This window comes from Chiloscyllium plagiosum, unplaced genomic scaffold, assembly GCF_037043375.1.
Source record: "Chiloscyllium plagiosum isolate Xiang-an unplaced genomic scaffold, Cpla_swu_hap1 HiC_scaffold_30, whole genome shotgun sequence".
In the NCBI taxonomy this organism is placed as follows: domain Eukaryota; kingdom Metazoa; phylum Chordata; class Chondrichthyes; order Orectolobiformes; family Hemiscylliidae; genus Chiloscyllium; species Chiloscyllium plagiosum.
Window position 1 is genome coordinate 23,049,006 of NW_028270168.1, and position 26,204 is coordinate 23,075,209.

Genomic DNA, 26,204 nt, shown 5'->3' on the forward strand with positions numbered 1-26,204 from the left:
TTTCACAAATTCATAACCTCAAAGAGAAGGTCTTAAATGTATGGCCCCTTATCCTGAGATTACGCGCTGTAGTCCCAGAATCGCTCAAAAGGAGAAACAAATTTTTTGCATCTACTCTATCAAGCCCCTAAGAATCTTGTATATTTCAAAAGGTTGCAATTTAGAAGAATAAAAGTAATCAGTACAGGCCCAACCTACTCAACATCTCCCAAGATAGGCCTTCTCCACCTAACATCAGCCTAGTGAACCTTCTTTGGACTGCCTTCTACATCAATAGATCTTTCCTTAGTCAAGGGCCCAGAAATGATAATCGTATTCCAACTGTGATCTGACTAGCACCTTGTACAGATTTAGCAAAACCTATCCACTTTTAAACACCAATTCCTTTGAAATAACATCACTTGGTTTAGGTAGACCTACAATACTGTGAGGGAGGGAGTGGTAATATATTTTTTAACAAGATGGTGTGCTAAGTGTATATTTATTGCTGTTCCTCATGTAGCCAGTATTATGGTCATTGCTTTTCTCAATAATATTAATAACCTGTACAGAAGAGTGCTGAACAGAACATGATATCAAAGTTTGAGGATTATCTGAGAAACTGAAATTTAGCAAATAATGAGGACATTAGCAAATTTCAGAAGCAGAGAATCATACAATACAGAAGAGGTTCTTCAGCGCATTGTGTGCGCACCACCAAAAATACAACATTAATTAAAACTAGTCCCACTTTCCCACACTAAGCCCACAGTCTTTAATATTATAACATTTAATATTAGGAATAGATTTGAAAAGTGGACAAACACAAGGCATACAACATTTTACACAAGTTTATAGCGTTACACTTTGGGAAGAGGAGTGAAGGGAAATATTGACTAAATGGCACAAACTTAAAAGGGTATGCACGCATACAAATCTTTGACAGTTGCAAGAAAAGTTGAGAAAATGGCATATAAAACAGAATTGTTGGCTTCAGTGGTTGAGGAATAAAGAAGAAATGCAAGCTAGTGGGAATGGTTTACAAACCACTAGTTAGGCCTCAGCTAGAGTACAGTGTTCAATTCTGGGCATGCCATTTTAGAAAAGATTTCAAGGCCTTGGAGAAAATGCAAAGTTTGACTGTACTTGTATCAGAGATTCAGTCGAGTGAAGAGAGACTGGAGAATCTTGAATTAGTCATGTTTGGATTCAAGATTTGAGAAGAGTCAAGAGAATCTGGTCCATCCACCAGTGAACAAAGATTTAAGGCAATTGGCAAAAGAACCAAAGATTGTCAGGATGAAACACCTTCACAAACAACGAATTGGATAAATATACAGAGGGAAGAAACTTGAAGAGCTGTGGAGAAAGAGAAAGAGGAATGTGATTTATTGGATAGTTCTACCAAGATGTTGCTACAAGTACGATGAATCAATAACATCCATCTGCACTGTCTTCTTGGATTCTTATTGGTCCCAATCAAACTGAAAATACCCTCCTTCCATTTGTTGTCTCTGCTTATTAAATTCTATCCTTTTTTCTTGTAGGTGCTCATTCTTAGTGGATACAATTCCATGGGGCATCTCCTTGCAATTTACCATAGCAGCACTGTGTATCAGGTCAACTAGTAAATACTGGTAGGCTGTCTGACTAAGGAGGATATAACAATTGAGCTCAATCCTATCACCTTCAGTGCCCACACAACATTTGCCTTCTAAATGAACAGCTGACAGATTTAACTCAGTTTTCACCACTAAAGTCAACAGAATGTATATCATTTTGTTGGGGACAGATAATTTCAAATTTTGACATGTTAAATTGTACCTTAAATTACTTAAAATCAAAAAAAATCTCAGTTGCATACCTGCAGAGGTCTCCTTGAACTTTTCACTGGTTTTCTTTTTCCGCCATTTCCATGGTTTGAATATTTTCCCAAATCCTGGAAACTTTCCTCTTCTCCGAGCAATTGGTGTGTTCGAACCAGAGATGTCATTCTCTGAGCCCACTGGCGGATGTTGCTCCCCTTCTTCAGCTGCATACAACCATTAGAAAATAAAATTAAATTACACCTCAGAGTACAAAATTAGAGAGAAGAATCAAATAACAAAGGTAGGTGCCGGGGAGCGCTGCTGAACAAAGAGACCTTGGAGTGCAAGTTCATAGCTCCTTAAAAGTAGAGTCGCTAGTTGGTAGGATAATGAAGGCATTTGGTATGCTTACCTTTATTAGTCAATGCATTGAGAATAGGAGTTGGGAGGTCATGTTGCAGCTTTGCAGGACATTGGTTAGGTCACTTTTAGAATACTGCACATAATTCTGGTCTTCCAACTATAGCAAGGATGTGGCAAAACTTGAAAGGATTTTCAAAGATGCTGCCAGGCTTGTAGGGTTTGAGCTTAGGGAGAGGCTGAATAGGGTGGGGCTGATTTCCCTGGAACATCGGAGGCTGAGGGATGACCTTATAGATGTTTATAAAATCATGAGGGGCATGGATAGGGCAAATAGCCCAGGTTTCTTTTCCCCCGGGGTGGGCAAGTCCAAAACTAAAGGGCATAAGTTTAAGGTGAGAGGGGAGAGACTTAAAAGGGACCTAAGGGGCAACTTTTTCATGCAGAGGGTGGTACGTGAATGAAATGAGCTGCCAGGTGAAGTGGAGGAGGCTGGTACAATTACAGCATTTAAAAAGGCATCTGGATGGATGTGTGAATAGGAAGGGTTTACAGGGATATGGGCCAAATGCTGGTAAATATGACTGGATTAATTTAGGATATCTGGTCAGCACGGACAAGTTATACCGAAGGGTCTGTTTCTGTCCTATACATCTCTATGACTAAGAGTTGCAACTTGGATCAGGCTATTATGCACAGAATCAGTTCTTAAATAGCTTTAGGTACAACAATTCCAAATAGTGGTGAATAATGTAAGTGAGCAAGCTTTTGCAGTTTGTGAAAAATGTGCGCGTGTTGGATGGTTGGGGGCATGCTGATTGGTGTTCTGCCAGAGTGGCAAGGTGTCAGAATAAAGGGAGGGAGAGTGACCTTAAACATTCATTCTGTAACCACAGTGGGGATTGTAACCCATGGTTTGGAAACCTCTGCTCGAGACCAGTCAAGACATTTGATGGTCTTAAAGAGTTACGCAAGAAACCTTTTTTTAGTTCTCCTTTTCACACAAGATAAATGGAGGAGCATAGATTTCAGAAGAAACTGAAAAAGCATCCTACACCATTTCACTGCTGAAATAAAAAGTTAATCAAATTGGTGTTCAGATCTTCGACATGAGCACATTATTTTGTGATTTGATTTATTTTTCCATTTCAAGAGGAACCACAAACAATCCTTTTTATTCTAGCCTTTGCCCCGGAATCAACGCTTTTCAACATGTCACATATTAAACCATATACAATAGTCAATCTTGAATTTATCAAAGCATCACATAGATATTTACAAAACACACCCTCAAGAGGTGAGGGCACAGCAAATTCTCAAAATTAAAGTCAACAACACTGGGATCTACAGTGATAAAACTGGATATTAATTTCCCAAGGGTCTGCACAGATGGTATGGCATCTTTACACAGCAACAGGATTTCCCCTAATTTTGTAACTGTAAAACAGAATGACATATCAGCTTCCTTACCTTTTGGTCCAACTCTAAATGTCAGCTAAGAGCAACAGTTCAGCACTTGGCTGATGGAAAACATCTGTTCATGTTTCCATGATCTAAAAGATTATTATGGAAATCATTCGCTCACAAGAGAGATTAGAGTCAAATGGTTTCTGACCTCACAGCTATCAGGTGTCAAGAAATTCAAAATTGAGTTAAAATTATGAGTTTTGCCAGTAATCCCAGGCAAAAATGATTCTATGATTCTATAAAAAGGAATGGCTCAATTAAATGATTTGGAAAAATTATGGCACATAGCGTTAAATTATACAAAGTGAGAAATCACAGGCTTTGAATTCTAGAATGACAAAATTTCAAATGTAAGAGAAAAGAAATTTGAAGGAAGTCAAAGACTTTGGGTGCCCACATGCACAAATCATTGAAAGGCAGACTGATAAAGACATGGAAAGTTTGGCTTTTATCCCAATAGGGCTTGAGTATAACGGGGTAGAAGTCAGAGCCTTGGCCTGGTTCCACCTGGATTGCTGCATTTAAATTTGAGCACCAAACCTCAGGAATCTCAGAATCATGGGAAGGAGGAGGAAATAGATGTGAACAAAGGAAGTATAGTAAGTCAATTGGCAGATGACACCTAAATTGAAAGTGTAGTGGACGGCAAAGAGGATTACCTCAGAGTGCAACGGGAGCTTGATCAGATGGACAAATGGGCTGAGTGGCAGATGGAATTTAATTTAGATAAATGTGAGGTGCTGTATTTTGAAAAGGCAGACCAGGTCAGGACTTACAAACTTAATGGTAAGGTCCTGATGAGTGTTGCTGAACAAAGAGACCTTGGAGTGCAGCTTCATAGTTCCCTGAAAGTGGAGTCGCTGGCAGATAGGATAGTGAAGGTGGCATTTGGTATGCTTTCCTTTATCAGCTAGAGCATTGAATATAGGATTTGGGAGGTCATGTTGCGGCTGTACAGGACATTGGTTAGGCTACTTTTGGAATAGTGTGTGGAATTCTGGTCTCCCACTTATAGGAAGAATGTTGTGAAACTTGAAAGGGTTCAGAAAAGATTTACGAGGATGGAGAGTTTGAGCTATAGATAGAGACTGAATAGGCTGGGGCTGTTTTCGCTGGAGTGTCAGAGGCTGAGGGGTGACCTTATAGAGGTTTATAAATGGCAGGAGGGTCATGGATAGAGTGAATAGACAAGGTCTTTCCCCTGGGGTTAGAGTGTCCAGAACTGGAGGGCATAGGTTTAAAAGGGACACTAGGGGCAACTTTTCACACAAAGGGTGGTGCATGCACATAATGAGCTGCCAGAGGAAGTGGTGGAGGCTGGTTTAATTGCAACATTTAAAAGGCATATGGATTGGTATATGAATAGAAAAGGTTTAGAGGAATATGGGCCAAATGTTGGCAAACAGGACTGGATTAATTTAGGATATCTGGTCAGCACGGGCGAGTTGGACCGAAGGGCAGTACATCTCTATTACTCGATGATAGATAAATACAAGTCAAGTTTATGCAATCTAACATAATAAGGAAACCATTTGGCAGGTAGAATGAAATTACTCTAATTGGTAGGAAACTCATACAAGAGGGCAGGTTAAAATTAAAACTCCATTATTCAGGAGCACAATCATGCAAAGGGTATTGAAAACTCCACCCTAAAAGTAGTACCTTGTGGATTAAGTGCATTGAAAAGGAGGGAGGGGAGGAGTGGTGGCTTAATAAGCACAATTAATAAATTTGTGTATCTAATCTAAATCTAGGTCATACAGCACATCATTCAGCCCAACTGGCCCAAGTGGATCTTTTGCTTCATATGAACTTCCTTTTACTGTACTTCATCTCACTGTCATTACTAGAATTTCTTTGGTATTGAATGGATCTTTAACAAATTCAATATGCACATATCAGTCACAATTGCTCTGTTCAAAGAGAACTTTGTGTTTCCACAAAAATACTACATTTAGATATTTACAGTTATACCAATACTTGGTAGGATGTACAATACAATAAACATGGAATACATCTTGTAAAGAAGAAATTTTGCCCTTAAAGTATAAGGCTCATATTCTTTGGACTTGATAATGTCCTCAAGTAAAGCAGTGGGGAGAGGTCCTTCTTATTCTAGTAGCGGGATGAATCAGATTAAAGCTTGACAGTGTATAAATTACGACACTATGAGCTATTTCTTCAAATTCAGAAAAACTTCGTGTTTTTTTTAATCTTTCAAAAAAATCTTCTGGAAGTTCACAATTCCTAGTTTTCCCACAGAGAGATCCAAAAATATTTCAATGATATCATGCATGTGTATTTATCCCAGATAAGCCTTCCTGATATTTCATACACAGTGGATGCTTTTTAAAAAATCTGCAGAGGGGGAAATCCTTACACAAGGCATTCCTCCAGGGTTCATTATTGAGACATTTACAGTCTTGTTCAGTTTGTGAAATAACTTGTTCCAATAAAAATTTCCTCAGTGAAACCTGGAAGCAACTGTGTCCTGCAAAATTCTGAAGTCAACATTGACACAGCAAATATAGCGTGCAGAGTGAAGAGTTCTGAAAGATCATTGCAGCTCAAGACACAAAATATCTTCCCAATTACTAATGTTCTTCAGTTGTATTTAGTTCTAGTTTGTTTTCTGTAGTGGCAAACCAAAATTAACCTTGGATACTGTGCAATTAAATACCTGCCAACAGGTGATAGGCCAAATCCCACATTGGGGAAGTATGTGGGCAGCGAACTGATTCTATAATATTGGGAAATGAACAATTAGACAATCTACTTGGTGTTGGATACTGCAATGCTGACAACTGTACCATTCCCCCCCCCCCCCGACACCCCCACACACACATACTTGTGATTTTGAAAGACTCTTGTTACAAACTGAGACACAAGATATAATTTACATATATTTTAGAAGCATTTATTTTTGGAGTTTGAAACTTTGGGGCATATGGGCTATGTGCGACTGAAGGGGATTAAAGATCAGCTTGTACGTATTGCAGTAGCCACGGTGATTACTTTCAAAACAAGTAGTTAGAGACTTCCCAGAGAGTATTGGGGATTTGTTTATATTTGGAGAATTTATGAGCAAACAAAGCAAAGTGTTGCGCATTGTGTTTTCAGATAGCAGATTCTGGAATTTGAGGGTTTAAGGGAAGCACCCATAGCTTGGAAAAAAGCTTTTTAATTTTAGTCAGACAGTTTGCGTTAGTCTTGGCTGAAATTGGATGTGTAAAACAGTTACTGCTAAGAAAGAGAGATAGTTTAGTCTTGTTAAGAGTTTACCTCACTGTAAGGAATTGCATTTAAAAGACCCAGACCAGAAGTGTTTAGTGAAAAGCCTGAAAGGATTATGTGAAACAGAAGAAATCCAAACTCAAATGGCCCACTTGGAATATTGTGTACAGTTCTGGTTGCCCCATTTACAGGAAGGATGTGGAAGCATTGGAAAAAGGTGCAGAGGAGATTTACCAGGATGTTGCCTGGTCTGGAGGAAGCTCTTATGAGGAAAGGCTGAGGGACTTGGGTCTGTTCTCATTGAAAAGGTGGTGGTTAAGAGGCATGATTCGGAGATGCCGGTGTTGGACTGAAGGAGCGTCGCTCCGAAAGCTAGTGTGCTTCCAATTAAACCTGTTGGACTATTCTTTTCCAAGGATGATGACGTCAGCTTGCACGAGGGGGCATAACTACAAATTGAGGGGTGATAGATTTAAAACAGATGTCAGAGGCAGGTTCTTTACTCAGAGTGGTAAGGGAGTGCCAATGTAGTTAACTCAGCCACACTAGGGAGATTTAAACAATCCTTGGATAAGCACATGGATGATGATGGGATAGTGTTGGGGATGAGCTTAGAATAGTTCACAGGTTGACATCAAGGACCAAAGGGCCTTTCTGTGCTGTATTTTTCTATGTTCTAAATGAAAAATCAAGGAAGAGGCAATCAGATTCTTACGACTGGAAACTGAAGTTACAGTCAAGTCAACCCATATGAGATACACAGAAGGGAATGCTCGTGTCTAAATACTGTGATGAATTACTGTTGGGATTAATGAGATTGCATTCATCATGTCTCATAATCTTTCAATGTATGTCATATGCAAATCATTTGTCGATTTCATCATTTCTTTTGCACAATGAATTTGTTTTACAGTTAAACCCAAATAAACAGCATTGCAGGTTTGTGTTTCAGTGAAAGACAACCTTGACAAAACCAAAACAGCAAAAAAACATGATCAATCAAGCCAGATTGAATCAAGCCGGGGATCTGACTTGTCCAGTACAGGTAATAACATCAACTGGGATCGTGTAAGACAGAAGAGCAAAGCAAGCTCACGTTACAGGGGTGTACGTGGCTTATAAAACAATTTTAAAAATCATATAACCATATACCACCCACAAGTGTTACCAGATTCTCAGACCTTAATGAATGCTGTACCAGGTGTTCAGTTACTCTCAAGAGTAACTTTTCCTTTAATTATCTTCCAAGAACTAACAGTTAGATAGCATCTTATATACCCTTAAGTCATCTCTAAATATTTCATAATGAACAAAATAGTCCAACGCAACAGTCAATTTGCACACAGCCAGGTTGCTTGAAAAGCCACAGGATGAAGTACCAGCTATGAAGCATTTTTGTTGTTGATATGTATAAGTGTCAAGGGGAAATTCTTTTGCTTTTTTCTAATAATGTTATAATGTTTGAATTCTACTTGAGTTCATTGCTGATTGCAACTAACCTAACTTAGACTCGTTGATTGCAAACCAGAGTGTCTGACTCCTAGCAGCTCTACACTTAATGGACTCCCTCACCTTGGTTTTTTTACCCTGTGTCTGCCTTTGAAGCTGCTATCAAAGTTCCTTCATGTTACTCATCCAAAGTAACCGTCAAAAACTTGGAATCCTTTCAGTTGTTCTTTTGAATCTGCCCCCAGTCTATTTTTTTCAAAAAGTCATTGCTAGGATATGGGTGTTGCAAGGCCAACATTTTTGTTAATAAATGGATAATAGTAAACCAGGTGGGTTTTTCCAAAAATGCTTCATGATCACTGTTGAACTCAATTCCAGATTTTTATTGAATCTGAATCCCTATCATCTACCACGATGGAATTCAAACCCAGGTCTCCTGGGTCTCTTGATTAACAGTTTGGTGATAATACCAATAGGCCATTATTTAATCCTGTCCCTGCTCCTTCCACCAACATCAGGCGGAAGACTTTTTCCTTCTCTTTGTACAGCATTCATCCTACTCTAATGATGGCTGTACAGAAGCATGTTATTGTAGAATACATATTCATCTCAAAAGATAGTCTTCCTAGTATATTTGTAATGATGGGATGTACAATGTTGAAATGCCTCCTTATATGCTGTGCACTACTTAAATTAGTTGCAGATGGCCTATATTTGAAAAGAAACAAAAAAAGTCTGACCAAGAGCATACCTCAAACCCAATTGTTTTCATGTTAGATATGCCAAGGCATACAAGAGAAACATACTGCTTTGAAGAATGTTCCAAAATCTTAATGTTTAAGCTCCTCCCCAAAGCATGCACAAGTTCTCCAAGAGAATGAGATCAGTACCAGGTCAGTAAGATGAGATGACAATGGATCTCAAAGGAAAAATGTTTAAGTCAGCCTTAACTACCACGTCCAACTTCTCCAGGATTGATTTTGAAGCAGCTTTTACTGTGGAATTTTTCCCTTCTATATAGGTAACAATTTTAAACACAAGTTACATCAACGTGGATTGTTGGGAGGAGAGCGAGAGAGGGGGGGACAGAGAAGAGGCAAAGCGGGAAGAGGAGGATAATGGAGAGTGAGACAGAGAGAGAGGCAGAGGGGATTGCGTGAAGGGGTGTGGGGGAAGTGTGTGCGTGTTTGGGGGGGGGGGGGGTTTAAGTGTGAGAAAGTGAAATGTATGTGGGGTGTCTATTTATATGAACATGAAACTGATGGGCAGGAAGTGACCTGCTCTTAACACCCACATATAACAATTAGGAATGTATTCCAGCAATGCATTGCTCTCGAGAAAGGAGAAATGCCTGACATTCCACCTGTCTTTACATATTTGTTGTTTAAATTCAGTCTTCAGATCTTCTCATTTTGTTGAGTTGAAACAATCAACCAACAGGTATGCTCTCCAAACATTTAATCATTTTGTAGATATTTGTCTGGTCACCTCTACGTTTCTATTATTCTGAAGTAAGTGGATCAATTCCTTCAGACCAAGTGGCTATGGATTTTGTCAACTACATATGTTTGCCATTCCTCTCCAGATCTCAAGGGTATGATGCTACCCACCACATGGGACACTGCAACTGGCACAATATTCCATAGTAACCTGACCAGTCAAAATGATTGGTTTTAAACCAATGGTCACAATATTGTCCCACTTTGATAGAAACACAACTACCTAATCTTCCAAAAATAGCTCCAACCCTCAAAACTGTTGTTAGTAGAACCGCTGACCAGAAAAGAAGTAGAATTGTAAGGTTGAAATTGATGAACACACAATCAAAACGCAGAACTTACGAACGAGTTTCAAGATTGTTGAATTTACAATTCAGGACCAAAAGAAGACAGGCAGTCGATAATTACTTTGAGAGAATCTGCTTCAAAATACTCTGATACACATTTTAATATAGGAATTGGGAGTGACGTTGCAGCTGTCGAGGACATTGGTTAGGCCACTTTTGGAATATAGAGTTCAATTGTGGTCTCCTTGCTATAGGAAAGATGTTGAGAAACTTGCAAGGGTTCAGAAAAGATTTACAAAGATGTTGCCAGGGTTGGAGGGTTTGAGCTATAGGGAGAGGTTAAACATGCCAGGGCTACTTTCTCTAGAGCATTGGAGGCTGAACGGTGAGCTTATAGATGTTTATACAATCATGAGGGGCATGGATAGGGTGAGCAGCCGAGGTCTTTTCCCCAGGTTTGGGGAATGCAAAACTAGAGGGCGTAGGTTTAAGGTGAGAGGGGAAAATTTAAAGGGACCCGAAGGGGCAACTTTTTCACAGGGAGGGTGATGCATGTACGGAATGAGCTCCAAAAGATGGAGGAGGAGGCTGGTACAATTACAACATTTAAAAGGCATCTGGATGGGTTTATGAATAGGGAGGGTTCATAGAGATATGGGCCAAGTGCTGGCAAATGGGACTAGATTAATTTGAGATATCTGATCAGCATGGACGAGTTGAACCAAAGGGTCTGTTTCTGTGCTGTACATCTCTATGACTAACTTGCCTTTGGTATAGGGAATGCTTTTTAAAGCTCTCCTGCCCACCACTGTATTCCATCGCTGATTCTACAGAATGGGCACACAGAAGAAATTAGCGACTATGATACAGTCAACGTTTATGTTGTGAACACTACCAATAGTTACCAGGTATCAATATAAGCAATGCAAACTGGCAGAGGAACTGTACATTGCAAGCTTGTGTTCCATTCCTAGACAATTTCTGATTCTCAAACAATAACCAATTTTTATATGGAATCTGTCCAGAGTTAAGTGATGTTAAACCCCATAAGCACCACAGCGTGACAACTGCACACAGCCTGGGATGAGGGTCAAAAAGTAGCTAGCGTACCAGGAGTTAAACTGAGGCCCTTCTGCAAACTTACCTGTGCGTGTTAAGAACTGATTATAAAGCATTATTTTGAAGGAATGAGAAAGGAAATCAAGGGTTATACAGAAAACACAAGCATGTGGAATTGAGGATTACCAGATTAGCCACGAGCTCATTGAATGGCAGAGTAGACTCGATGGATTGAATGGCCTACTTCTGCTCCTACATCTTATGGAGAAAGGATCTTCTCTCCAATATCTTGTCCAATATTTATCTCTCTACAAACATAGTCAAAACAGACAATTTGCTCAGTTATGTGCACAAACTGGGGGCTGTTGTTTCCCACATTACATCAGTAGTGCATTGGCTCTGAAGCGCACAGGGGAAACCAGAAGCTGTTCATACAAATTTAACATTCTTACAAGTCGATGTGGGTGTGAGCGAGAAGGGTGGCAGGGAGCGAAAGTTAAGGGAATTGGCGGGAACATGAAGAAGAAAATCTGAAAATCAAGGCCAAAGGATCTTGGAAACTGCTCTGCAACAGAATCAATGCCACTCAGAAAAGCAACAAACCCTACCTTCACCTCCACATACTTTCATTTTCCTGCAAGAATTTCAACAACCCAAACTCTCATTTAAATATCTTATTGAATTCAAGAGTCAGACGTGCATTCTAGATGACAAGTTCACTGATAACCTATTGGCACTTCATATTAAGTACCTGTTTAAAAGTTGACAGAGTTGCAGTTCTAATGAAAAGAATGCAGTTTCAAGAAATACAATCCTCAAAAAAAAAATTAGGGTTTTGCTGAAATTATATTTCCAAAAAGTAAGGTTAAATGTTACTCAGAAACATATGCCCCATAAATCCATCATTTTAAACTAATAACCTTGGAATTTTTTCAGGCATGGCGACTGTTTTAGTATGATGTTGGATGGGGCCCCCTTTCAGAAATTGCAATGGAAACCAATCTACACAAACAAGCACTCATGCCCAGGGAGGCTGTGATTAACTGTTTAGGCTGTGAGGGAAAAAAATCCATCATCCTTTTGTAAAATTCCAATTTTAAAGAGATGTCGTTGACAGTCTATGAAGCAAAGTCTTTCAAAACTGATCACTCCTGATTTATTAATAAAATAACTTTCAACTATTTAGTATATTTACATAATAAGACCTCTCAAAATCATCGCAGGAATGCGGTCAGACAATTTTTTTAAAAAATGAGTGCCACCTTAGGAGATAAGTGGAAACTGTCAACTCCATCCGAATTTATCATAACCAGAGACCTAGTGAGAGAAAAGAGATACAGCCAGTACATTGTTTTCTCTTTGCTACCCCCTTACAGTTCAGATATCAACCTTGGTCAAGAAGGGGAGTTTTAAGGAGAATCTTAAATAAGGGGAAAGGCAGCAAGTTTTAAAGGGAGAAACTTCAGAACTTAGCAGCAAGACACCTGGAGACATGGCCAGCAATTGGTGAACTAAAGAAACCATAGATGTGCAAACGGCCAAACTGGGGAATAGAATAATTTAGGGAACAGGCAAATTAGTGGAACTTAAATGGTATGAGAAAAGGGAATCACTTGCACTCCGAATCCTGGTGTTGCATTTTGCAAGAGCCAAGGGAGAATGGTTGTTTTCTATATAAATAAAAACGTTTTGCAAAAACATCTTTCTCACCTACTTACAAAACCTGTGGAACGTCTAAGCCCGCATGCAAAGTACACTTACAGAAGATCTAAAAGTGTATCTTAATTTCTTTTGCAGACATACCAAGTGTAATCTGATATACAGCAGCTTTTCACAGCCCTCAAATTCCTCTCACCAGATCAGTTCACCTGAACTAGAATGGCGTAATATCACCTCAGTAAATGGAATGCTGACTGTATCACACAGCACTTACCATTAATGGCTGCCTCAGGCACCTTAGCAAAGGAAGCCTGTCCCATTCTAAACTTTCTTCCTCTGTCATTTATCTTAAGAATCATGTAGTTTCAGGATCACTGTCAACGTCGAAAATTAAGAGCTGCATGACAGACACAGCCCCAGCAGAGTGTCGCACTTCACAGCCTGACTCATTCTAAATCCTCAAGGGCTGTCCTGGCTTCATAAATAAGGTAATCTTACTACTTCCCTTCTCAGATGAATGCCCATCATTCCTCAATGCAGATTACTTGAAGTCAGAGGTTAAAGGGGGAGGGGATTAAATCCACAAATAGTGTGCTGATGCTGCTGCTAGCACTGTGCCTGTGGGTCCACTTGTGACTGTGCAAGAGCCCATAGGTATGTGTATATCTGTGTTCCCACCCACTACTGAAATCTTATGTAAACATTCTGTTGTACCAGATCCTGCCACAAACGCACCAAACATCAACTTCCTCAGTGCCCTGAACAATATTATATCAGTCTCCACCCTGAAAGTGTATCGGGTCACAGAAGTGAACACATTTATAAATATTCCTTGAATTAAAACAAAGATCACTTTGCATACAGTGTGGGGTTACTACAGCCTGAATGCCTGAAGTTTTTTTTTATTAAAAAAGCAAACAGGAATTGGAAAAGGAATGAATGCATAATTCAGGGGTTTTTTTTGGGGGGGGGGGGGCGGCATGCACTTCAGAAGGATTTTGAAAGGTAAGAGACGTACAGGCAGACAAAATGATTTTAAAAACACATTAACTGCATTCTTAAAGGCTGACAGGAGAAATTGCCATATCGTATGAAGCTCCTGCTTTCAGAGGTGGCATTAAACCAAGTCCCTGGTACCTGTTCTAGGTGAATAAAAAGTACCCCATTTCATTATTCTGAGAAGTGAAAGCCAACATTTATATACCACCTTTCAAAAAGGCGGACAACAAAAAAAACTCTTAGGCATATGATCACAAAAGATTCAGATATAGGCGTAGAAGTACACAGAATATACAACAGATTTGGGGGGAGGGATGCAAAAGGGACACTCAAAAGAACAGAGACTTTTATCCCATCAAAATATTAATGATTCTTTAAACTAATTTTCTGAATCACAGGTGGGCCAGGTTGTTAGGCTCCCCAGATTCATTTGCCATAGTACAGTCATGCAACAACTGCAAAGGACCTGAGGGGAGGGGATGCAGCAATGGGAGATGAAGAAACTGAACACTAACTTTAAAACAGCTACAGTGGCCAACAAATTATGTATGCCACACTCCCCCATCCCCACCCTTCGCAATGGGGCAATAGAAAGAAAATATGCCTCATGCCAAAAAAATAGCAAGTCTGGGCATAATATGGAGAAGCCAGAGTGCTCTCTCCTGGTTGCTTGCTGCCTGGAACAGTCCCACGTGTTAGCAAGGCAAAAACCAGATACAGTAACAGGATAAGCAGTCAATCAATATCCCAGAAAATTATTTGTTTCAGAAACTGTGGCCTTCTATCCACAAAGTTTATTACTTCACTAAAACAGCAAAAGAGAAAAAAATTGTACTCCTGCCGTTTCCCGACCCACTCCCAAACTCAGCATCCCAAAGAGATTTACTCTGGGGTAGCATTTTCAAATGTGTCATCACTTTCAGTAACTCACCAAGATACTAAACTTCACACATAAGCCAGGGTTGTTTCATCTACCGGAAAATAAAAGGCTAGGAGTGTTTTAATGTCTCGTATGAGGCAACAAAAGCTAGGCAAAGCTGAAAAGATCTAAGACGATCAGGCATTGTTTCTGGAAGAAAAAAACAAGTTAACCTTACAAGTCAATGACTCTTTTTCAGAACTGGAAGATGGTAGAGGTGTAAGCTATTAATTCTTATTAATCCGAAAAAAGGACAGAATAGTCTGAGGTTGATTTGAGAATGGAAGGCAGGAAAAATTAAATGACAAAAAAGGGGATCACCCAAGGCAAAAAGGGGAGATGACAGAACAAATGAAGATTCATATCTTCATTCATGAAGAGATCCGGATTCATTTCCCGCCTCAAGCGACTGTCTGTGTGGAGTTTGCACATTCTCCCTGTGTCTGCGTGGGTTTCCTCTGGGTACTCCGGTTTCCTTCCACAGTCCAAAGATGTGCAGGTCAGGTGAATTGGCCATGCTAAATTGTCCGTAGTGTTAGGCAAGGGGTAAATGTAGGGGTATGGGTGGGTTGCGCTTCGGCAGGTCAGTGAGGACTTGTTGGGCCGAAGGGACTGTTTCCACACTGTAATGTAATCTAATCTTTGGGTGGTCTCCCCACCTCAGGCTCAAGAACTTGGGTTTTGCCACCCAGGAAGCTTCCAGGTCCAGTCATTGACTCCTATTACCAGAGGGTAACAGTTGGTGAATTCCAGTTCTAAGCAGCTTTCCCTGGCTGTGGAGATGATAAATCAGCGAAGTTCCAGTGTTTGTCTAGTGAACACTGTCACAAGTGTGCATCATCTTGCATTTGTATAGAAGCACATGTTATCAGACAGGTGCTTGTTCTGTTCCTGTTCCTAAGTGCAAACATTCTTTGCCTGTCACTTTGTATTCAATGAAGACAGGATACAGCTTTATTTTAAATCCCCGTGAGGTTAAGTACCTTGTTGTTGGACTTCTCAATCCTGGCTTATGTGTGAAGTTTAGTATCTTGGTGAGTTACTGAAAGTGATGACACATTTGAAAATGCTACCCCAGAGTATCAGGGTGATCATATGCCTAAGAGTTTTTTTTGTTGTCCGCCTTTTTGAAAGGTGGTATATAAATGTTGGCTTTCACTTCTCAGAATAATGAAATGGGGTACTTTTTATTCACCTAGAACAGGTACCAGGGACTTGGTTTAATGCCACATCTGAAAGCAGGAGCTTCATACGATATGGCAATCTCTCCTGTAAGAATGCAGTTAATGTGTTTTTAAAATCATTTTGTCTTCCTGTACGTCTCTTACCTTTCAAAATCCTTCTGAAGTGCATGCCGCCTCCCCCCCCCCCCCCCCAAAAAAACCCTGAATTATAAGCAGAATGGCCAATATTGAGGAAGCAGAATGGGGCAAAGAGGGGTATGGTTGAGGGAGCAAAATGGAGCAGCACCAAGGAACTACTGTGGGGCAAAGAGGTATAGTATTGAGTGATCACAAGGGGCAGAGGAACAAAAGTGATGAAGCACTGCGTCAGAAGGACAGTACTGACAATATACCGAGTGTGTGCTGCATGGCAAAGGTACAAATCTTTTCAGATTTCAAACAGTGGCACTTTCTGACCTGTTCAGTTTCATGTAAATAAAAATAAATCTCAAGATTGTTACTGCACAAGAGCTGGGGAGTTCCTTCAGACTCCACGCCAACATAAAACCAAAGACAGATTTTAATCACCAGGGGACTTTCCTGGGAATATAATGACCTCTGAATTCAACAACAAATCAAGGATGCCCATAGTTCAAACATAATCCAGTGTTTTCAAGTTGCTATGTAAAATTAGGACATAAAGCTTTGAATGGAAATTCCTTCATCCTGACGTTTAGGCCTTCAATGTGCACTACCTCTATCAGTGGTAGAGCCTGATAAGCAGGTTTTATTTAGTGCCACTTTTCAGTTTGGCATGCACTACGAGCAATGAAAGCCACGGACATGTGCAATCCTTTGTTTCACAGAGCTGCTCATTCAGTAATGGTGCTTTTCTTTATATTTGGTAAATATTACTTGGGATGTGGGCATCAGTGACAAAGCCATCATTTACTGTCCATCCCTAATTGCCCCTTAATCGAGTGGCTTGCCAGGCTGTTTCAGAAGGCAGCCAAGTATTAACGACACCACTGTTGGTCTGGACTTGCATCAACAAAGGCAGTTTCCCTCTCCTCTTCTTTATTTACAACAATCTATCATTGCTGCGGCCAACTTCAGCATTCTATTCCAGAGTCTGCCGACCTCTCAGCTGATTTCCACCAGCTCAAACTGCAAAGGTGCAACAAACAAACATACCACCGTTGGGTAGGGTTCCATGACCCAGCAGCCAGGTGAGGGCCCGTTCAGGAACACAGAGTCCTTCAATTTTCAGCATGATAAGCTGTTTTTATCCAGCTCACCCTGCATGCTGCTGATTCCAAGTTATAGCTGAGAGGCAACAGGCAAATGTAACTCTCTGGGACTGAGATACATTATCATTCATCACCGACACCAGTCGTGCATAATAGTTACATTATACTACAGTTCAGAAAGAGGCCATTCAACCCACTAAATCTCTGCTGTGTATGACAGACAATGAATCCACCATTTTGCTCATTTCCACAGAGTTCTGCAAAGTACATTAACTTACATTTTTAAGAGCATATCAAACTAAATTCAATACCTAACCATATAAGGAAATATTAGGAGACACAAATACAGGTGCTCAAAGGCCCGTCAAACTTAACACTTCTAACAGTGTATCTGAAAGGAGCAGCTAATTTCCAAGTAGTGCAGTGGTCTTGAGAAAGCATTCCAGAACTTAGCCCATGGCAAATGAATGTACAGCCATCAATGGAGTAATGATTAAAGTCAGAGATATGCAAAAAGCTGCATTTAACACAGTGGAGAGATTTGGGAGGGTTGTAGGGCTGGAGGTGGCTGCAGGGATAGGGAAGCAGAGAGACCATGGAGACATCTGAAAACAAGAAAATGTTGAAGTTAAGGTGGTTCTAGTATGTAGGCAATATAAATGAACAAGGATGTGGTGTGAAATGGAGCACTGGAAGAGCATAGTTTTAAGCAGAGTATAAGAGGAAATGCCCAAATGCAATGGATCTTAAACCCAAAAGGCAATCAAATCATGGATATGATATTCAAAAAATCAACTGAGGCAGCAGTGAGCTATGTGGCAGTTGGAAGGGACATGAGAGAGAGGTTACTAACAGGGGGAAGTTTGGAGATCAGAAAGGAATTTTCAAATATAGAGGCTCCATTAAACTTTGAACCGCAATCACTAGCTGTCCCCTCCAACTACAGCATTTCCAACCACAGCTTAGAAATCAACATCTCTGAACAAATTCATACTGAAACAAAAGTCTTGATGCTGAACAAAAGTTGAGTAGGAAGGGGAAAGGGATGAGAATAAATGCACAATTAAACTCAAGAATTGACTTGTTTTAGTGTATGCTTGATCTGATCTCACACATTTGTTGCCAGCCCAGATATCAGACATGGACATTGCTCTGTCTTTTGGTCGATCATTCTTTACACGTAAAAAACTTGCAAACCCATGGTCTCTATTAGATAGAAGAAAGGGTAGAAAATATATGGAAACACCACAATCTGTAAGTTTCCTTCCAAGACACACACCATCCTGTCACTGGGTCAAAAACCTGGAACATTCTGCTTAACAGCACTGGATCTACTATAATGCATGGACTGCACCATTTCAAGATGGTTCACCATGACCTTACCAATCATAAGCAATTAGGCAGGACAACAAACACTGGCTTTGCCAAAACCTTTATGGTTTCATGAACAAATAAAGAAATGTCAACTCCCAATTTCCATACACAATAATGACGAATGAGCCCACCGGGATTGTTAACGTAGGAGCAGGCTTAAGTCACGTCATTTTCCACTTGGGGACTCTGCAGCTTTCTGGACTAAATATCAAGTTCAATAATCTTAGGGCTTGAGCTCTTCCATGTCCTTACCCCAAGCCCAACCCCCACCCACCAAGCCTTGTTATTACACAGTCTGCTATTACACACAACCCATTGTTAGCCACTAACAGTTCCCATTAATAGCTATTCATCCTCCTAATCAGATCATTATCTACTTTTTTTTTAGATTACTTACAGGGTGGAAACAGGCCCTTTGGCCCAACAATTCCACACCGACCCGCCGAAGCGTAACCCACCCAGACCCATACTCCTACATTTACCCCTACACCTAACACTACGGGCAATTTAGCATGGCCAATTCACCTAACCCCTGCACATTTTTGGATTGTGGGAGGAAACCGGAGCACCCGGAGGAAACCCACGCAGACATGGGGAGAATGTGCAAACTCCACACAGAGAGTCGCCTGAGGCGGGAATTGAACCCGGGTCTCTGGCGCTGTGAAGCAGCAGTGCTAACCACTGTGCTACCGTGCCGCCCTTCTTTGTCTGTCCAACTGTTCTTCTCTTTCTTTGGGCTCTACCCCTACCTATCATTAACTCTTTATTCCCTCACCCCACCCTCTCTTCTGCGAAAAAAAAACATTTTCCCAACTACCAACTGTTCTGAGGAAGGGTCACTTGATCCAAAACGTAAACTGATTTCTCTCCACAGATGCTACCAGACCTGCTGAGCTTTTCCAGCAGGTTCTGTTTTTGTTTCTGATTTACAGCATACACAGTTCTGTCAGTTTTTATTTAGCGTGCCTAAATCATTCAGCCCCTCAAGCCTGCTTTGCCATTCTAGATCATGGCAGATAATCTACCTCAGTATCATTTTCCCATACAATCCCACATTCCTTGGTGACACTTGCATCTAGAAATCTATCAATCTCTTTCTTGAACACGCTTTGAGTGTGACTGAGCTTTATCAGCCTTCTGGGGTAAAGAATTGCAAAGATTCACTCCCCCAGGTAAAGAAATTCTCTTTATCCTTCTCCTTCAGCCAGCAACCTACTCCGCACTTCCAACATTTTGTACTCTATTTCTGAATTTGCAACTGCTATTTTTGCTGCACCTGTGTACTACTGAAGAACAACACACCTTCATCGTCTCCTATTCTTTTGGAATCCAATGCAGACTGAATGTTGCAAAGTGATTTAGCAAAATGAATCACACAAGTCAGCTACCACTGGAAGTCAGTCTTCTGCCACGTTAAAATTGAAAAACTGATTCAAGCATAGCATGACCGTGCAATATCAATTTCTCCTCCCCCATGTGGCCCATCATCCCCTTCCATCCCACTATACTCACAACTGCACTGAATCCATTAACAAGTACAGTAACCGAAGCCACACCAGCGTTGAACTTTCAGAATTTCTCCTCAAGGGGGAGGTATTCGCACAGTGCTGCTGAAAACAAGAACCAATGCAGGTCACCACCATCATGTTTGGAGTTTTCTTTTTAAAAGTCTGGCTGCAGGAAGGCTGTTACCTCAGCCTAACTGCACAGGCCAACTTAGTACCTGTAAAATTCCACACGTGAGCACTGTCCACTGTTTATAAAATTATTGTGCACCAGCTCTCTCTATTCTTGACTGAGACTTGACTGGTAAGATCCAGACCATCCAAACTGCATTTCAGTTTTATACTTGCCAACTTGCCTCTCTATTGTGGAAATGTTCCCATATTCTATACACACCTTACCACCTGCTTCAAAAAAAAAGCAATCCTAATCTCTCCACTCTCAAAGACTAACATTCATTCTCCAAGTTTTCCTCATTCTCCAAAGTCTTGTGAATTCATTGCTGCATCAGAGTTACACTCTTGGCATTATATATTGGATGCTCCACAATCCAATTTGACCTCTGCCATGACAGACAGATGTCATTCCTTTCACAGTCTCATCCTTCTCTCCCACCTTCAACGCTGTTGGCAATTCCATCCTCATTTAACTGTAATCCACTTAATGAAGACTCCTCTCTGGTTCCGCTCGTGCCCGTCACAAAACTGGTACCACCTCTAACCCGAATATTTATAAAATGTTTTCTTTCCATGATATCAGGAAGCATAAATTAAACTTATGTCAAAGTTTTTTTAAATGTAATGTCATTCAGATGTACAGAACTTCAGTATTGCTGAAATAAGACATTTTGTCAAGGACTTGTGTCTTCCAATACTAAAGACAATGCATAACTACCAAAGGGAAAACAGTATTTATACTGAGAGAGGAATGTTGATGGCTGCAACCAGTTTCGAGTGAACTTTCCACATACACATGGAAAGATTACTACACAAATGCAAAGACCATTAAAGATTTGCATAACAGCAATGCAGTGTGCCATTTGACATTGCTAGCCAATTCAGCAATAAAGCTCAAGGAAACGATTGTCATTTGCAATGCAATCATATATCATACGATTTTAGTCCACCACCATTATGAGAATCAGTATTCATAATTGTTGGTCTCTCGCTACTACTAAGTCTGGGCCCAAACTGACGACATTAATAAAAGTTCAAAGCTCTGCACCAGTAAAACATGCTCTATCTGGAAATCTTCTCAATTTGAAGGGATTTGGTCTTATTTTTGAAGATCTGCTGAACACTGATGAAACCTTGGACATCATAACATTTTCTGCAGATTCTTATTGATTTTCAACAAGAGCATGGCCAAATTTGAATACAAATTATGCTCCCTGCAATGACAGTCATCATTTCTACTTCAACCAACAGCGTGGAAATAATTCTGGATCAGGCAGTGGTAAACAGAAGGCACTCCTAAATGTTCTTTGATGTTTCATTCTCTGCACATTGACCAACAGACGACGACATAGTGGCAGCATTAAACAAAGCCTGGCTCCTTGGACAGTACAGTAATGGAATGCACAGAACTTCCAACACATCCAATACAGAAACAACTACTGGAATTGAAATGTGAAGGGCCGTGAAGGTGAGGATTCAGGAATAGAGATAAGGTTTGGGGAAAGAGGGGAATGGAAGGAAGAAATTCAATGAGAAGCGAAGAGGTAATCAATGGGCAGGAGGGGAGGTGGATGGTGCAGGTGGGAAATAAAATTGCTCCTCAGACACTGGGAATGGGAATGTTCCAGCAATCTCTCGTTGCTCTCACAAAAGAATTCAAGACCAGTCTAGAACAAACTTTTGATACAAATGTAGTTCTTTGGTTCTGACTTGAGATCAAGTACGGAACTAAGAGACATAATAATGTAGAAGGGAGCACAATTGAAGTCATGTTGAGTTATGGGCATACTGCACATAAGCTATTGAGTGGAGGTCCATGATGTAAGAAGCTTAAGGGTAGTCATATTCCAAGCTGTCCTACAATAAGAAAGTTTGATTCCCCCTTGCACAGGGTCCATCCACAGTTTGAGCAACCAACGGACTGGCACCAGCTCATTGTCCTAATAAATAGAGTATGCACCTCATGCTGTCCCTGGCAGCACAGAGTTTTATAGGTGTTATGGAGCAGAAGATGATGAAAATAGATAACTTATTAGGAACGGTGAGACTGATAAAAACAATTTTCTGTTCCAAAGTTATCACACTCAAATGTTATTGCCTCCAGAAATCCAGCAAATTTGACTGTGCTGCTGCTATTGGCTTTGAGATCCATACATTGAGATTCAAGAACACAAACCCAATCTCTCTCATCAGCAAAGTTTTGCCAGTTTGAGACACAGCATGTTTTTGCAAACCACACAAGTGAGACTGCAACAGAAGATTGTCATCGGGTTACACCCTCGCTATCCACTGTGCAGTGAGTTATAGAAACAGAGCGCATTTTCTGGAACATTTTTGGATTCTATAGTCACAATGACAGGAAGTGCCTGACTGGCAATTTGGAAATTGGCCTGTGCAGTAAGAAATTGAGGCACTAAGACAGCGCAAAACTAATAAAAAAAAAGTGAATCTCTGCCTAACTGTTCAAACGAGGATATTGCTAAGATTATTCAGCATATAGTTGGTGTACTCTGATGTTTTCCATCCAGCAAGGGTTACTAAAAATTGTCAGTCTCTTTGTGGAGTTTAGTATTTGGAAGGTGGCAGCCAGAGCTCCATTAGCAGTTCTCCCAGTGTCGAAACAGAGGGTTGAGATGGTTGTACATTCAAGTGGTTTTGACCCCATGTTCTGGAGTTCCTTCCCTAAATTTCTGCCTCTTCATACTTGATTCTTATTTAAAACAGCCTTTGAACACAAAAATAGAAATAAGGATGTCATATGACCCCTCAAGCCTGCCTGTGCCATTCAATAGGATAATGGTGATCTGATCTTGACCCAATTCCACTTTGATGCCTGATGCCTTGACTGCTCTGTAATTACGTTTGCCAGCCTTAAACTTTGACTCGAGTGCTCTAGAGTAGAAAGTTCCAAATATTCACAGCTCTTAGATATAAAATTCCTCGTTGGTCTTAATAGGAGACTCATTTTGAAAATGTGCCCCTAGTTCTAAATTCCCCTGTAAGGAGAGACATTGTCCCAGCATCTACCTTGTCAAGTACCCTCAGTCTTGTGTTTTAACAGAATCACCTCTGTTTCTTCTAAACTCAGTATAGGACCAACTTATTTAATCTTTCTTCACGAGACAATCCCTTCATCTCAGGAATCAACCTCCTCTAAACTGCTTCCAATTTAAAGTAATTCCTTCTTTAATAAGAAGAATAAAATTATATGCAGTGTTCTAGGTGTCGCCTCACTGAATAGCCAGTGAGACTTACCTCCAAATTTTTTACATTCCAAATCCCTTGAACTAAATGCCAATGTTCATTTGCCTTTCTAATTACTTGCTGAATGAGGGTCGGTTAGCTAAATTCGCTGGATGGTTGGTTTGTAATGCAGAGTGATGCCAACAGTGTGGGATCAATTTCCACACTGTCTGAGGTTACCATGACGGTCTGGCCTTCTCACCTTTGTCCCTCACCTGAGGCGTGAAGACTCTCTGGTTAAACTCTACACCAATAGTCCCTCTCTGATGAGATAATAACCTCATGGTCCTCTAGGACAATGGTAACTTTACTTCTGTACCTGCCTGGTGACGGTGATTCATTTACAAGAACAACCAGAGATCCTTCTGTATCGTAACATTGTTTTGTGTCTCTCTATTTGAATGATCATTTGCTTTTCCATTCTTCCTACCAAAACAGTTCACTTGCCACATCCTTGCCCACTCACTTCACTAATCTACAATCTTTCGCAGATCGATTATGTCATCACGTGCCCGCTATCCCACTTAAACTTTATCAGCAGCAAATGACTCTTCCCAAAATCCAATACGAATCCCTGTGGCACCCTACTAGTGAGTTTGTACTTTACAAATGACCTATTTGTCCACTGTTTTCTTTTGGTTAGCCAAGCCCCTATTTCTGCTAATATATTGACCCCAACATCATGAGCTCTTACATGGAATAGAAATATTTTATCATGTACTTTGTCAAACTACACAAGGAACTGCAAATGCATTTCACCTACTCATTTTCCTTTATCCATCTTACTGGTTACATTCTCAAAACAATAATATAAAGTCGTTGAACGTGATTCTCCTTTGGCAAAACCATGCTGACATTGTTTATGGTATTATAATTTTCTAAGTGCTCTGCTACGAATTCCTTAACAACAGATTCCAAAATTAGTCACAGGACAGGTGCTAGGCTAACTGGCATATAGTTTCTTGCTTTCGGTCTGCATCCGCCCTTGAATGGGAATGTTATATTTGCAGCGTTCTAATCTGCTGGGATTTTTCCAGAATTTACGAAACTTTGTAGGTTTACAGGCAATGTAACCTCTATCTTTACAGTCACCACTTTTAGGAATATGGGATGTAGGCCTTAAGGTTCAGTGAGTTGGTCAGCCTTTAGTCTCATAAGCAGGTGTAGTACTTACTTCCAAGTTTCAAGATCCATATGCCTGATTTTCTAGTATTCTTGCGACATGGAGATGCTTTTAAAGTCTGCCATCATTCAGGCAAGTACAAAAAGTTTTAAATCACTGGGAATTCACTGATCCTCATGGGAGGCCTTTGGTGCAGTTTTCAATCATGTTCCTGAACGTCATGGGAAATGTTAAAGTTGCTACCAAAACAAAGTGTTGTTGCTCACAATCTCCTCCACACATGACAATAAAATCTAGATTATCACTCCAATATAGTAAGGAGAAAGTGTCACACTGAGTTGACATCTTCCAGTTGAAACCTTAAATGGAGGTCCTGTCTGCCGTCCAGCTTCAATGTGCCCATTCCCTACATCGTCTTCCTCTAGAAAACCAATCTGAAAGGCAGCTGGATCAGTTAAAATGATTGCTGACAACGTCAAGCAGACTGCTACAACAGGCTGAGTAAATGACAAGTCAAACTTTGTCATACATGCAAATTTTGGCACAGATGCAGAATGCAAGAAAACAGACTTGTTATACTGCTATACTACATTTACAGAAATGTCAAAGACTCTTCAAAAACAACAAATTACTTTTCAAATGTACTCACTATTACATTCGTAAAGACAAAAATAAATTTGCTAACTGCAATCAGCAGGAGTATAAACAGTTAATTGTTCTATCTTGGTGGCAACTGTTTGGTTTCACAAAGCCAGTTTGTGCAGAATGATATTGAAATCAACCTTTAATCAATCAGTCTTCTGTTTATCCACCATCCTTACCTAATCTGCCCTGAGAGAGAATCTGGAACTTCAGTAATTAAGTTGACCCTTAACTGGCCTTAAATGCTAGCCTCGACAGTGATGCCCATGTCCCATGAAAAAATAAAGGTTTATTTATAAAGATATATTTAACAAATATACTCCCCTTAACTTGACCCTCCCAGTTGAAGTGCCTTAACTTCCCCTGATCTTGTTCTTTCATACATAACTATTGCTACAGTGTCCAGTTTTCTTGGACAGTAGCACAGCCAGGACATTGGGCAGGACTCTGCCTGAGCTAAGCAGCATCTCAAGCTCCTCGTTGTTATTAATGTAAAATAGGTCCAGATGAACATACGTAATAGGAGCAGTAGATGATTGATCTTTTGAGTCTGCTCCACTACTTAGGTGATCTCTTTGTGATTCCAATTCAGCATTTTCTGATAACCCTAGTTTTCCCTGCCTTACAAGAATCAATCACCTCTATCTTAAAAATATTCAATAACTCCACTTTCCCAACCTTCTCAGGGAGAATGGCAAAGCTGCACAACCACCAGTGAAAAGCTTTCTCCTAATCTCTGTCCTAAAAGGCAAACCCAAGTTTTTAAACAGTGCTCCCTAGTTTTAGATGAACAAAAAGAAGCATCCCTTCCAAATCCATCTTGTCAAGACCATTCAGAATCTTACACCCTTCCATCATGTCACTTTGCACTCTAAATTCAAGCCTATCCAAGCTATCCTTTAAACAATCAGCTCATTTCAGGTAGGAATCTAGTAAACCTCCACATTGGATTCTTTCCTAGTTAAGGACACATCATTCGAGATGTGGCCTCAGCAATGGTGTATAATTAAA

The 26,204-nt window shown here is 40.3% G+C and overlaps 1 protein-coding gene across 6 annotated transcripts in view; it reads right to left on the reverse strand.

The window, feature by feature from the left end:
- Window positions 1-26,204, reverse strand: part of LOC122563623 (phosphatase and actin regulator 4) — a 182,795-nt gene that overhangs the window by 40,422 nt on the left and 116,169 nt on the right. For 3 of the 6 annotated variants that reach the window (XM_043717591.2, XM_043717592.2, XM_043717590.2), the window contains one exon: window positions 1,844-2,011. In XM_043717591.2, coding sequence (XP_043573526.1) covers window positions 1,844-2,011 — 168 coding nt within the window. Of the gene's footprint in view, window positions 1-1,843; window positions 2,012-13,075; window positions 13,295-26,204 lie in introns of those variants that run through there. The other 3 variants (XM_043717589.2, XM_043717594.2, XM_043717588.2) reach the window with 3 other exon arrangements.